The 13882-nt window shown below is 35.9% G+C and overlaps 1 protein-coding gene across 26 annotated transcripts; it reads left to right on the top strand.

The window, feature by feature from the left end:
* The first annotated feature begins 262 nt into the window (after window positions 1-262).
* LOC113734988 (putative disease resistance protein RGA3) lies at window positions 263-13354 on the top strand. 26 transcript variants are annotated; one of them, XM_072082617.1, is made up of 7 exons: window positions 263-371; window positions 1522-5414; window positions 8358-8547; window positions 9416-9528; window positions 9722-9834; window positions 10348-10389; window positions 10496-13354. In XM_072082617.1, the coding sequence occupies exon 2, from the start codon at window positions 1538-1540 to the stop codon at window positions 5261-5263; it is 3726 nt and encodes a 1241-aa protein (XP_071938718.1). In that variant the 5' UTR covers window positions 263-371; window positions 1522-1537; the 3' UTR covers window positions 5264-5414; window positions 8358-8547; window positions 9416-9528; window positions 9722-9834; window positions 10348-10389; window positions 10496-13354. The 26 variants fall into 26 exon arrangements, with proteins under 26 accessions (XP_071938718.1, XP_071938716.1, XP_071938711.1 ...); XM_072082615.1 differs by lacking the exon at window positions 10348-10389 and adding an exon at window positions 8634-8795; XM_072082610.1 differs by lacking the exon at window positions 10348-10389 and adding an exon at window positions 8634-8795 and having other exon boundaries at window positions 9657-9834.
* The last annotated feature ends 528 nt before the right edge of the window (window positions 13355-13882 follow it).

Below are 13882 nucleotides of genomic sequence, written 5' to 3'. Positions count from 1 at the left end.
TTCTAAAGCATTGTGAACTCCATCTAGCCATAACTTCTTTTGGGAAATTCTATTACTTCTGAAGTGAAGTTCAAAGAAAAGGAACTTCCAAAGCAGTACCAAAAATCTGCTGACTATGAATTTTAGAAGTATTTTCCACCCAAAATTCGGCTGAAATGGTAGGAAAAGAAGAAAACTTTTTAGAGTTTACTTTTACAATATGACAGCTTTACCCTTAAAAGGTTCATAGGGAAAAATTAAATTCCCCCTGATTTCTAGCTTCCGTATGAAGCCCACTCAATCAAAAATTCATCTCACACTTCCTTCTCTTCACAACAGCCTCTGACACTGCTAGAGAGAAAAAAGAGACCATCTTTTTGCTCCAAGACCAGGTAATAATCTTCTCTTTCATTGGTAGTTTCTTCATATTACGGGTACATTGACTTGGGATATATGAAGGAATTCCATTTTTGTCTTATCAATTTCCACAATTGCTAATGAATGAAATCTAAAATTTTACATGTATTAGTTGTTTACAAGGTACTTGATTGTGCTTTTTGTATACTTAGATTAGATAAAATCCATCACTTGATGCCTAATCGAACAAGAGTGGGTAGAGTGTGAGATATTGTACTGTAAGTCTGTAACCACAGGTGAAGACCAATTCAAGCAGAATAAGAAATTTTTTTCTCCCCCCGAATTCATTACAGTGTAGTCTAAGAAGATTCAGCTCATAGTAATAGGATATCAGAAAATTTCTTTTGCATTACGCTTAACAATTAAAGTTGTAATTGCTATTTTGCCAAAAAAATTCAAATATTATTAAAATTGTATTATAAACACAATTTTTAACCATCTTTTTATCTTATACGTCATATCATAAAAGTACGACAGTGTTATTCCAAATATTCTCCTATCCAAACACATCTATTGTTTGAAATATATTTCCACTACTACTATAATGGAACTAATTATGATGGTTTTTGCTCAAGAGGATATAAAACCTTCTTGTTATTATTGAACCAATGTCACCATTTTTCCAGTTTATTGCATTTGATTTAATGCTGAATAAAGTTGGTGGTTCCACATAGAAAATCACTTTTATCTATTCCTTTTGCGGCGTGCTCCTTCGGGATGAATAAAGTTGGTACATTAGCTTTTGATCTATTTGTGGTTACAGTTTCAAATGTCTTCTGCTTTACAAAACTATTTGTTAGCAATTTTCTTACAGTTTCTTTGGATTGGATCTCCTAGTAATGGTGGGTTGTTAATGCACAGTAACGTGATGGCTAGAAAAGTAAAGAATTCATTGCCTTTCCTGTCTATCACATATCTGCTTGTCGGGAACCTTTTCTTCCTTTTCATTTTCCTTTTACTGCTGCAATTCTAATAAGAGTATTCAAAAGCTTAAAAACCACCACCAATTAGTAGACTTCAGTTTCATCTACTGCTACATTCTACTCTTCCTCTCACATTCAAAGTTGCAAGTTGCCCGGTTCCATTCCACACTGTCAAACCTATCAAATTCTTTCTTTCTCCCAGATATCGACCTGACCTGATGGCGGATGCACTGCTCGGATCTGCAGTACAAGTTCTAGTGGAGAAGGCAATAAATTTGGCTTCCGAACAAATTGGCCAGTTTGTTGGCTTCAAGAAAGATTTGGAGAAACTGAAGGATACGTTGACACTGATCCAGGCTGTCCTCCGTGACGCAGAGAAAGAGCAGGCGACTAAAGAGATCGTGAAGCGATGGCTGGAGAACCTTGAACGTGTGGCTTTCGATGCTGAAAATGTGCTGGATGACTTCAACTATGAGATGATCCGGCGCAAAGTTGAGATTCAAAACCAAATGAAGAGGGAGGTATGCTTGTTCTTCTCACTCTCCAATCCCATTGCATTTCGTTGCAAAATGGCCTGCAAGATTCAAAAAATCAATATGGATTTGAAAAGTATCCATGAACAAGCAACGAAACTTGGCCTCCTCCAGTCACAGAATGGAGCTAGAGATGCACCTGCTCTTTCTCCTCCTAGCGGAGGAGCATTTATAAAGAACAGAGAGACTGACTCTGTTACTGTTGATGCGAGTTTTGTTGGAAGAGATAATGATGTCTCAGCAATAGTAACACAATTGACTGCCACAAATAATAATGAAACTATCTCCGTTCTCCCTATAGTAGGGATGGGCGGGATTGGGAAGACCACCTTGGCTCGAAAAGTTTTCAATGATACAAAGATTGAAAAACATTTTGACAAGAGAATATGGGTGTGTGTTTCGGAGGATTTCATTGCCAATGGGCTATTTGGAATGATTCTACAATCACTGCAAGGTCAAGAGCCTGAAGCTAAGAATAGGGAAGCCAGAGTCAAGCAGCTTAAGGCATTATTGGACGGTAAAAAATACCTATTGGTCTTGGATGATGTGTGGAATAAGGAGTCCATGCTATGGAATGATTTTCTTGGGTCTCTGAAAGGTACTAGCCAAGCCATGGGGAGTTGGATTCTTGTGACCACTCGTGAGCAACAGGTGGTAGACATCACCAGAATTTCTTTTCCTCAGGGTTATTCCTTGAAACAATTATCAGATGATCAATGTTGGCGCATTCTCAAAGAAAATGCATTTGGTGCTGGGGAAGTGCCCGATGGGTTGAAAGATATAGGGTTGAAGATTGTGCAAAGATGCAGAGGCTTACCATTGGCTACAAGTGTTCTCGGTGGTATGCTGCGCAACAAGGAACCAGATGAATGGCAAAAATTAGAGAGTGGGCTTCAAATTTTAGGTGGAGGTGAAAATAGTAACGTTAATGAAATTTTGAAGTTGAGCTTTGATCATCTTTCACATCCTTCTCTTAAAAAGTGTTTTGCATATTGTTCAATTTTTCCCAAGGATTTTCAAATGGAAAGGAATCAATTAATCCAACTTTGGGCAGCAGAAGGATTTCTTCATTCAAATCCAACAGACGATATGCATATGGAGGAAGTTGGTAACAGGTATTTTACCATTTTGTTGGATAGTAACTTATTTCAAGAGGCAGAGGAGGATGATTATGGGAATGTTTTGAATTGCAAAATGCATGATCTTGTGCATGATATGGTGCAATCCATTTCCAATTCCAAAACTTTAAGGTTGACAGAGTCTGGTAGTGTTGATATGGAAACGTCTTCTATTCGGTATCTTGCATTGGAGAGAATACAAGAAGAAATGACATTTCCTTCCACTAAAAGTTTCAAATGTATTACAACATTGTTTTTGCAGGGAAACATATCACTTAATGACAGGGAGATGTCATTTTTTATGTTGCGAGTTTTGAACTTGAGGGCATCGAGTGTCGAAGAGCTTCCTAAATCAATTGGCAAGCTAACTCATTTGCGATATCTTGATTCATCAAGAGCTTCAATCAATAGATTGCCTGAGTCTCTATGTCAACTTTACAATTTGCAGACATTAAGAGTTAAATATTGTCGCTCACTGAAAAAGTTTCCTAAGAATTTCAAGAATTTGGTGAATTTGAGGCACTTTGACTTTTTCAATTATGATAGATCAAGTGATATCATGCCTTTTGAGATCGGACAGTTGCAATTTCTCCAAACTTTGCCATTTTTCAATATTGGTGAAGAAAGAGGTCGACAAATTGGAGAATTGAGGAATTTGAAGAATCTCAGTGGACGACTTCAGTTACGTAATCTTGAGTTAGTGAAAAGCAAAGAAGAAGCTGAGTCTGCAAATCTGATTGGGAAGCCAAACATTGATGAGTTAAGATTACTATGGAATGAAATAGATAATTCAAGAAATAATGATAGTGAATACAATCGAGTGCTGGAAGGCTTGCATCCTCACCAAAATTTGAAAGGTTTGATTATTGAAAGATTTTTTGGTGATAAACTTTCAACGTGGATTGGAAAACTTGGGAAATTGGTGAAATTTGAATTGCAAGATTGCAAAAACTGCAAAGAGTTACCAACTCTTGGAAACATGCCCTTGCTCAAATCTCTTCAATTGAAAGGACTTGACAGCGTAACAAGTATAGGCCCTTCTTTTTATGGCGGATCTGGCATGCATAGTGGCAGTAGGAGTCAAAGACCCCTAAGCTTGTTTCTAGCACTTGAACTTCTCATTCTAGAAAAAATACCAAATTTGAGGGAATGGATGGAAGCACCAGTTCACGATGGGACAGTGGTGGTGTTTCCAGTCCTTCATACGGTATGGATTACTGATTGCCCTCAATTAGCCACTTTGCCAAGTCATTTTCCACGTCTCGAGGAATTGGAGATCGATAACACCCAAAATGGATCAGCATTAATGACATGTATTTGTAGCGGAGTCAGCACTCTCACTAGACTTTCCGTTAAGAGTGTGAATGGGCTTGCCAAGCTACCAAATATGTTATTTCAAAACAATCCAAATCTTGCACATCTGAAGTTAGTCAATTGTGGTGATTTGGCCCAATTCTCGGATTTTCCATTTGATGTTCCTCAAACTGTAGAAGGACCAAATTGTCAATCAGTGCTTGAGCACACTGGTACCGACAATAATGCTCCTCAACATTTGGTTGGCCTCGAGTCCCTAGAGAAATTAACTGTTACTGAGTGCCACTCGCTAGAGTCAATTTCAATCCCCAAGGGACGCAGATACCTCACTGCCTTGCGACAATTAAGCATTTCTCGTTGCAATGGGTTAACCCACTTGTCCATCCCCCAAATATCTGAGTCAGAGTGGGGTTCCACTACTTCACGTTTCTCCTCCTTCGGTACTTGTCCTCCTCTTCCTCTCGAGGAATTGTATGTATACAGCTGCCCCAATCTTATCTCCTTTCCAATTGATTTAACCCGAACACCTTCTCTCTCTTACCTGGACATATCACAATGTAAGAAATTAACCGACTTGCCCAGTGGGCAGCTTTGTTCTCTTACAAGCTTGAGATACTTAGAAATCGGACCATTCTCAGAAACCACCGCAGAGTTGCATTCCTTCCTAGTCCTCTTTGATGCTCTCCCACCACTGCACCCCTACTTCCCCTCCCTTTCATATTTACATCTGAGAGGATGGCCTCATTGGGAATCCCTGCCCGAGCAACTTCAGCACCTCTCTGCCCTAACAACTCTTGGACTATATGATTTTGGAGTAAAATCATTACCCGATTGGTTTGGAAAGCTTTCCTCACTTGAACAACTCAATCTCTGTAATTGTGAAAAGTTGGAGAATTTACCCTCTCACCAATCTATGAGAAGCCTCACCAGACTAAGAGAGCTGCAGATTATTATGTGTCCCCTTCTAAAGGAAAGATGAAATCCAGAAAGCAGCAGCAGCAGCACCTACCTCAATTCTGAGTGGTTGAAGATCTCCGACATTCCCATTGATAGGCAGCAAATCAGAGGCTAATCTCCATTTCTATTTTGAGTTCATAAATAATGTCAGTTTCCCCAATAAAAGCTACTAGGTATTCCTCTGTACTACTACACAGTTTTGTGAATTAATTTTTGCTTCTTCTATCCATTTATATTTATTTCTTTTCCCTTGAAAGCTTTTCTTAGTATTGACAGTGGTAATGTATTGATACTGTTTCTCTATCGAATCTTTAATTGTGCAGCCTAACTATTGCCGAATAACTATTGCAAAATCTTTCCTTGGTCCTCTCTGAATTTCTGCTTTCCAGTTAACCTCTCGGTTAATGTGTTTGTGTGTCTTTTTCTCTGAGTTTCCACTTTTTAGATATTCATTTGTGATCTACTACCACTTTTAACTTCCTCTTACTGATCGTATGTTTCAACTTGTTAAAGAATTAACAGTGTCCGAAAGTTGGTTGATGACAGCAATTTTTTGAGACCATACCTGGAATTTATTGCGAAACATAATTTTCGTGTCTGATATGGTTATCCACAACCATTTCCAGTTGCCATATTTATGGAAAATTTCAAAATTTTGCAGTTTTTAGTGGGTGACATAAACTTAACCAACTCAGGGCAGTCACTTAGGCTAATTTTTCACCATATCCAACAAGTATTTTTGATCAAATTTGTTCGGTCTTATTTTCCTTCTACTTTGCTTAAGCACTGTGTGCGTTATGTATCAATCTTTTATGTCCATTTTTTTCCTTAATTTCATTACTGGTCATTTCAGTTAATTGTTAATTCAAATCTAGATTTTTAGGCAGCAGTGGAAGTGTAAAATCTTGCCTTTTGCTCAGACAGATTACGAGACTGCCTGGGCTTCTTTTGAAGTTCTAAAAGTGGTATATTTGGTATGAGTGAGTTTCTGTGTCACAATATTTAGCTACACAAGCTGTTTCGGCGCGCCATTAATGCTTAACAATCATTCTTCCTGGTTTCTCCTTTATTCTGGCATTTTTATAGTCATCCTTGCACAACCCCTATGCATATGAGATTGTAAGGATTGACAACTGAAGTGGCTAACTAACACCACTATCATGTTGAAGTGTTAAGAATGTTTTATACGAGAATGACAGTGGGCAAGCTCAGTGAGTCGTATAGGTACTTATCGGTGTCTTTCTAGTAAAAGCTTTGTAACATAATGAGCAAAAGGATAATGTTTTGTGGCAGTGATGCAAAGCTTTCTATTCAGTTGAGAATTTTCACTTATTAGCTGAAAGCAAGAGGTTTTTACTCCAAATGCTGATTTTTCCCCCTGTCAAAGAATGCACTTCTTGAAGTAAACTGAATTCCCAATGTAAGAAATTTTTCCTCAAAATGCTGATTTTTTTTTTTTTGTTTTTTGGACTTCATGAAGTAAACTGATTTCCCTATGTTTACATGGAGATTCTGAACTTAGCATGACTCTGAGCATGATCGTCTTTTCACTTTCTTTGAACAAATTGTAGTAGTACTCGGAGATTGTTAGGCTAATAAGTACTGGACTTGAAAAAGGTCAATATTTAGTGGGATTAGGATAACACACTTTGGGTTTAAATAGTTCTGGTAAATCAACTCTCTAACCTTCTTTGAGGAGCTCAGGACTATTAACTAGTTAATCTGCTATGGCAACATTCACTACTTAAAAGGTTAATCAGTATTTCCCAATTAAAGCTACTCGGTATTTCCCATTCTCGAAATTGTAATTGATGGGGAGCGAATCAAAGGCTAATCTCCATTTGAAGCTCATAAATAATGCTAGTTTCCCAAATTATAGCTACTCGGTACTCAACTGCATAGATTTGTCAATTTGTTTTGCTTGTTCTATCCATCTGTATTTCTTTCTCCTTAAAATATTTTCCTAGTATTGACAGCGGAAAATATTTTCTAACCACTGCACCACTAGTTTTTTGCACTTTTTTATGGATAGCATAAACTTTCCCAATTCGGTGCTATGAATTAGGTTAGTTTTTTCAGCATATCCAATCATGTATTTTTTTTATAAAATTTTTTCATCTTATTTTCTTTCTACTTTGTTTAAGCACTTAGTACATACGTTGTAGACTGAATTTTTTATCTCTAGCTGTATTTTTAATTGCATTGTTGATTATTTCAGTTAATTGTTAATTTAGTTCTGGACTTATATTCAGTAGTGAAAGTTTTGGACTAATAAAGTCTTGCCTTTTTCTCAAACAAGTTATTAGACTTAGAGAAATAATAGCATTACTCGAAGGCAGAGGGTTTTGAGTTTCTCATTTCTTTTAGCATTTATGTATTCAGCCAAGAGTATGCCATATCGAGTTTATGGTTTGAAAATTTGACATAAGCAATGTGTTTGTCAGATTGTTATGGCCGACAATAAATGTAGCCAGCCAGCAAAGTGATAGTTTTTAAGCCATAAGAATGCTCTGCATGAGAATGACCGTGGAGAAGCTTGGTGAGTCATAAAATTATAGATACTTGAGTGTGTCTTTCTGGTAAAAGATTTGTAGTTCAATGAGCAAAGTGAAAATATTTTCAAGCAGTGATCAGTTATGCAAAGTTTTCAGTTGAGGAATTCCACTTATTAGCTGAAACTAAGGGCTTTTTTACTCAAAAATACTGATTTTTTTTACCTGTCAAAGAATGCACTTCATAACGTAAGCTTAACGCACTATGTTCTTAACGTATTATTGTGAACATGCTTTTGATCCTATGTCATGTTCTTTGAAAGAAATTGTAGCAGTACTGGGTGACTGTTAACCTTTAAAGTAATGATTGTGAACATACTTTGCTCCTTAATTTGTTCTGAAATTAGCTCAAGGCCATTGACCAGTTACCTGTTGGAGCTTTTGTATCTGTTGCTATTTATGCTATAGGAACAAATGCTAAAATCTATCTTTCACTACTTGGGACAAAGGTGATCACAATTTTGTGTTGTTTGGCAAAGTATTTGACAACCATCTTATTTTGTGTGTCTGCTTTTATTTTTAATTGTTTTTCAATTTATGATTTTTTTCTTTATATGGTAACAGATATATTGGAACAAAAGTCTTTAGCTATCATGGTTTCCTGTTATATGGTGATCAGATAAGTGCCTACACATTCTTGGCACTTGCAAAATGATGGTTTGTTTGCTAGGTGAGGGCTTTCTAGTTTCAAATAGATCCATCAGGGCACTCCCAAAAGAAACTCTTTCTCCTCCTTTGTATGGAGACAATTTAGGTACAGTTCAGCATTCCTCTAATGCTTTTTCTTTGCTATATTCAATTGTTGTGCAGCTTCTAATGGCGTCTTTTCTTATGTTATAGGCAATACCAAGTTTAGTTTTAGAGTCTACAATGAACCATTTTAAAAACACATGGAATAGTCTAGAGGGCTGAGGGTCTAATAGGTTTTCTTTAGGCTTCGAGCTCTCCAACATGCTGTAACAAAGATTATTTGGCTTGGCTAAGGGGATTCTCATGTATGAGGTAACACTCCTCTTTCTGATGAAAAATTTGTGAGTCAGGAAAGCTTTGTCTGACTTTAAAGACAATTTAAAGGGGTAATGATCTGCCATTCTGCATAATCACATTCACAAGCATCAGGAATACTTCTTTTCAGAATCATCTTCAGACCATCCCCAACAAGGCACCGCTTTTTGTATTTGGATGGGCTATGGGGATTCTCATGCATTAGATAACATTCCTCTTTCAGATGAAAAATTTATGATTCAAGAAAACTTTAATTGACTTCAAAGACAAATTCAAGCAGCAATGCTATTTAATTGTGAAGTTTTTCGGATGATTAAATTGTCAAGTAGCCTTGAAGCAATTGCTTGATATGTCATCCAATTAGAGCTAGTTGGTGTAATAATAGGCAACTTTCTACTTTTTGTTTCGCCCAGTATGCAATGATTTGTAGCTGGTCCTTGATATTACTTGTTTATTTGTGGTTAGCCAACCAGAATATTTTCAGGTGGTTGATCCCTTAGTTGCAGAGTTAGTTCTTATTCTCTAATGAATATATGTGTCCGTTAAACAAAATTAATTGGGGGATTACATTCTTTTATGTTGTGAATTCTCAAATGCAGCTCTGCTTTCTTATGCAGTTGTTTGAGTGCTAAAAATCTGATGAATGGTTCAGCATAAGCTGTTGTCTCAATCTGATGGGGCAAATACTCTAGTTCAAGGCTATTACAAAGTTGATGGAAGAGATGGCATGGTTAATACGCTTCCTTTGCACATCTGATAAAGTTCTCCAACCTGCATTTTCACAAGACTTTGATAATTGTGATTCTTTGAAATGAATTAGATAAATGGACTATGTAGAAGGTCAAAATTTTTATGTAGGAGAGGTACAATTCAATGCTGAGGTATAACATGGAAATCTTGACTCATATCATTCAACCATGAAGTGTTCTGAGAGGAAGGATCAAACTTTTTGGCAATACAGTTCATGTGGAATGCAATCTGCTGGTGAAAGAGAGTGTCCATGCCTTGTAAGGGAACTTGTTATTAAAAATACTTGGTGAGTTACTTTTGCTCTGAAAAAATTCAAATTCCTTTTGTAAACACACTGAAATTAGAAAAACAAATAAAGAGATCAATGAATAAATAAAAACGAAGAAAATGAGCCACCCCAGAGTATTCTGGTTTGCTAATTACAAATAAAAAAGTTAACTTAGAAAATCAGCTATAAGGAAAATATGTAACTACATATATATAACCACTCCATACCCGGTGAAATAAATAATGCCCATTATCTCCACTAAGCAGCTCTGTTGGAAGAAATAGCAAGAAAATGCTATTTAGTTATCAAAAAACATCATTTGTCAAGATTAGTATTTGTAGTCTCTTGCAAATTCAGTGTTTTCAATTATTTAGTGAATTCTTCCAAAATTAATTTTGCAGTTTTCAAAATTGCAATTGTTTAGAAATTTTGGGAAGGATTTGGTACCTGAATGCCACAACCATCCTCTAATGTTCATATCCTTTTTCATTTTATTCATGATTTGTCCTGTATGTTGTTGTGGACTTCTAGGTTTATATTTCAAGAATGCAAGGGCTACTCCTACTGAAATAGGTTGTCTTATCATCTTAGAGTGATTTGAACAAGATCCAAAGTTCAAATACGTTGTTTAGATAGTTTGATCTCTTAGATATGTAGTTTGAGTATGGCCATATTGCAGGTTCAAAAGGTTTTCTCGTGTCAGTAACCTGATGTCAATTTGATTCTTGACAAACTTGGTGCACCTAAAACAGTCGAATGGACTATGGAGAAGGTAAAAATTTTTATGTAGGTGAGGTCGAGTTCAATGCTGGGGTATACATGGAAATCTTGATTCATATCATTCAACCAGGAAGTGTTCTAAGAGGAAGGATCAAACTTCTTGGCAATACAGTTCATGTGGATTGCAATCCACTGGTGAAAGAGAGTGTCCATGCCTTGTAAGGGAACTGTTATTAAAAATACTTGGTGAGTTACTTTTGCTCTGAAAAAATTCAAATTCCTTTTGTAAATATGTTGAAATTAGAAAAACAAATAAAGAGATCAATAAATAAATAAAAACGAAGAAAATGAGCCACCCTAGAGTATTCTGGTTTGCTAACTACCAATAAAAAATTAACTTAGAAAATCAGCTATAAGGACAATATGTAACTTCATAATATATAATCACTCCATACCCGGTGAAATAAATAATGTCCATTGTCTCCACTACGTAGCTTTGTTGGAAGAAATAGCAAGAAAGTGCTATTTAATTATTAAAAAAACATCATTTTTCAAGATTAATATTTGTAGTTTCTTGCAAATTCAGTGTTTTCAAAGCTACGTAGCTTTGTTGGAAGAAATAGCAAGAAAGTGCTATTTAATTATTTAAAAAAATCATTTTTCAAGATTAATATTTGTAGTTTCTTGCAAATTCAGTGTTTTCAATTAGTACTTAGTGAATTCTTACAAAATTTTGCATTTGTTTAGAAATTTTGGGAAGGATTTGGTACCTGAATGCCACTACCATCCTTTAATGTTCATATCCTTTTTCATTTTATTCATGATTTGTTCTGTATGTTGTTGTGGATTTCTAAGTTTATATTTCAAGAATGCAAGGACTACTCCTACTGAAACAGGTTTTCTTATCATCTTAGAGTGATTTGAACAAGATCCAAAGTCCAGATACATTGTTTAGATAGTTTGATCTCTTAGATATGAAGTTTGAGTGTGGCCATATTGCAGGTTCAAAAGGTTTCTGGGGTCATTAACCTGATGTTAATTTGATTCATGACAAACTTGTGCACCTAAAACAGTCGAATGCTAGGTTCCACTTCCACCTAAGGAACTAAAGTCAATTTTAATAACTTGGAAATGGGTGACCTTAATTTAGCTAGCTGGTTACACTCTTAATACTTGTCCTTTTTTTAAAAAAAAAACTTCTCAATAAAAAAAATCTACCATTTCATTCGTTGAAAAACCTAGCATTGATTTATGCTGTTATCTTCTAATAACTGTATTTTACTGATTGTTTTTATGCTGTACTTTCTTTTATTTGCTGCATTTTGGAGTCAGCATGGCTTGCATAAAATTTGTAACATGAAATTCAAAATGCTGTTTACTTAGGCCTGAGGATAGCTCAATATTTTTTGCTCACAAGGCACTTTTTGAACAGAAAAGGCATGGCACCTTTTGAGGAACCTTTGCTATATTATCTAACAGTATGCTATGAGGATATGACTTCCAAGATTTAGGTCTTTAATTGGCCTAGTTGAAGTGATCTTCCGTAGTTGCACTAGAAAAAGTAAGGAGAAAACCTTTTCAGTTGTAGCAATCTACCTAGTCTCTCTCAAAAGGAAGACTCTTGCACTTTAATCGTACACAGAGAAGGTCAAGTTATAATTCACTTTAATCCAATCTACATTGATCATTGGAGTATGCTCATTGTGCAACTTCTAGTCTGATGCCATTTTTTTCCTATGGTCATCGGCATTGAGAGTCTACAATCACAATAGCGAGTCCATGGAAATATACATGAGGCTGAGAGTGATAGATTTTCTTGAGGCCTAGAGATTTTCAAGAATCTGCATGAAGATGATTCTGGCTGACTATAGGGATTCTCATGCATGATGTACACTTCTCTTTGTGATTTTATTACTTTGATTCAAGGAAATTTATCTGATTTTCATGACTTCTGATTTCTTTGTGCTTTCGATCGAGTTTCATAATCAGCAGAATAAAAATGATCTTCATACATTGCCATTTATTTTAAACTTGAATAAAATTGTGAATCTTTCGCCCATTGTTTACAAGAAGAAAAGAGATATGGATAAACCAATACATGGGAAAGCTACTGGTTGGAATTTAAGTCAAGGTATTCCCTTGCTCTCATAATCATGGTTATACTTCCTGGATCTGCAGCTTCCATTTTCTAGAGTGTACTTACTATTGCACTTGACCTAATGATTTTTGAAATGCTTATAGCCTTGCAGAAACAAAATTTGTATCTATTCAGATGACAAATGTTGCTAATAAAGCTTGTCAGCCCTTCTAATGCAACATAACCTGGTCTCCTCAAGAAGCTTTCATCTGTTGAAGGATTATAAGTTGGCACATCTGAACAGCTTGAGTTGTAAACCTCCTACCAATCCATCCGAAGCCTCCCTATACGATGCATTCTTCTGATCTAAAGGGAAGGTGTTGCAACATGAGCAGCTGCCCAACATTGAGTGGTGCAAGCATTACCAGATTCTCATTTTGAGATTGATCATATTTTGTCAGAAAATTCTTGTCTACGCCTATGCTTAAGGATGTTTCAGTGCAGTATATTCCAACCATTATGCTGTCTTCAGTTGTGTGTATTCAATCTCATGATACTATACATTTTTTTGACATTTTGAGGAAGAGTTGCTTATTGCTAGGTGTAATAGGCAATGACTATTACAGCATAACACATTCCTTATTGCTTGATGTAAAAGTCAATGAGTATTACAACATAACACATCGTATAGTGTATGATCTTGCACATGATCTTGCGCAATTTATTTTGAGTTTTGGAAAATCTGATGCAGAGCATTTGCAAGATTTGTTACCTTGGATTTAAATCATTTGCAAGTTATATCTATTAATATTATTGTTTTTTGAGACTAATGCTTCGCTTGTCGTGTAGACGGGGCAAGTTTTTGAGCCTTTTTTTTGTTTTGATTTTGGTAGATATTAAGCAGTTGCCAACATAAGTTAGCAAGTTAATACATTTGCTTTACCTTCATCAATCAATTAGTACAATCAATACTTTGTCGTGATCTGTTTGCAAGCTTTACACTTCAGAGATTTTGAGAGTCAAGGACCGCTACTCTCAATGACAACCTCTGGACCAGTTCAGTGATCTTGATAATCGTAAGGCTTTTTGATTTTTCCGCATTTTCATATATGAAATGTTGCTTGAAATGGGACGTTTTTCTTATCTTTAAACATTAAGATTCATTCATGCGAATCAAGACAAATGTCATCAGATTGAAGAATTGGTATAGCTAAATAAACCTTTTGGTAGGCTGACTTTCTGCTATCTTGACAAAGTCAAAGAAAAAGA

The sequence above is a fragment of the Coffea arabica genome, chromosome 3c, assembly GCF_036785885.1.
Source record: "Coffea arabica cultivar ET-39 chromosome 3c, Coffea Arabica ET-39 HiFi, whole genome shotgun sequence".
NCBI classification, from domain to species: domain Eukaryota; kingdom Viridiplantae; phylum Streptophyta; class Magnoliopsida; order Gentianales; family Rubiaceae; genus Coffea; species Coffea arabica.
The sequence above is the reverse complement of the archived record's forward strand: the minus strand, read 5'-3'. Positions and strand labels throughout refer to the sequence as shown.

Coding starts and splice junctions, on each gene's coding strand:
- LOC113734988 (XM_072082603.1), top strand. CDS start 1,538: ATGGCGGATGCACTGCTCGGATCTGCAGTACAAGTTCTAGTGGAGAAG.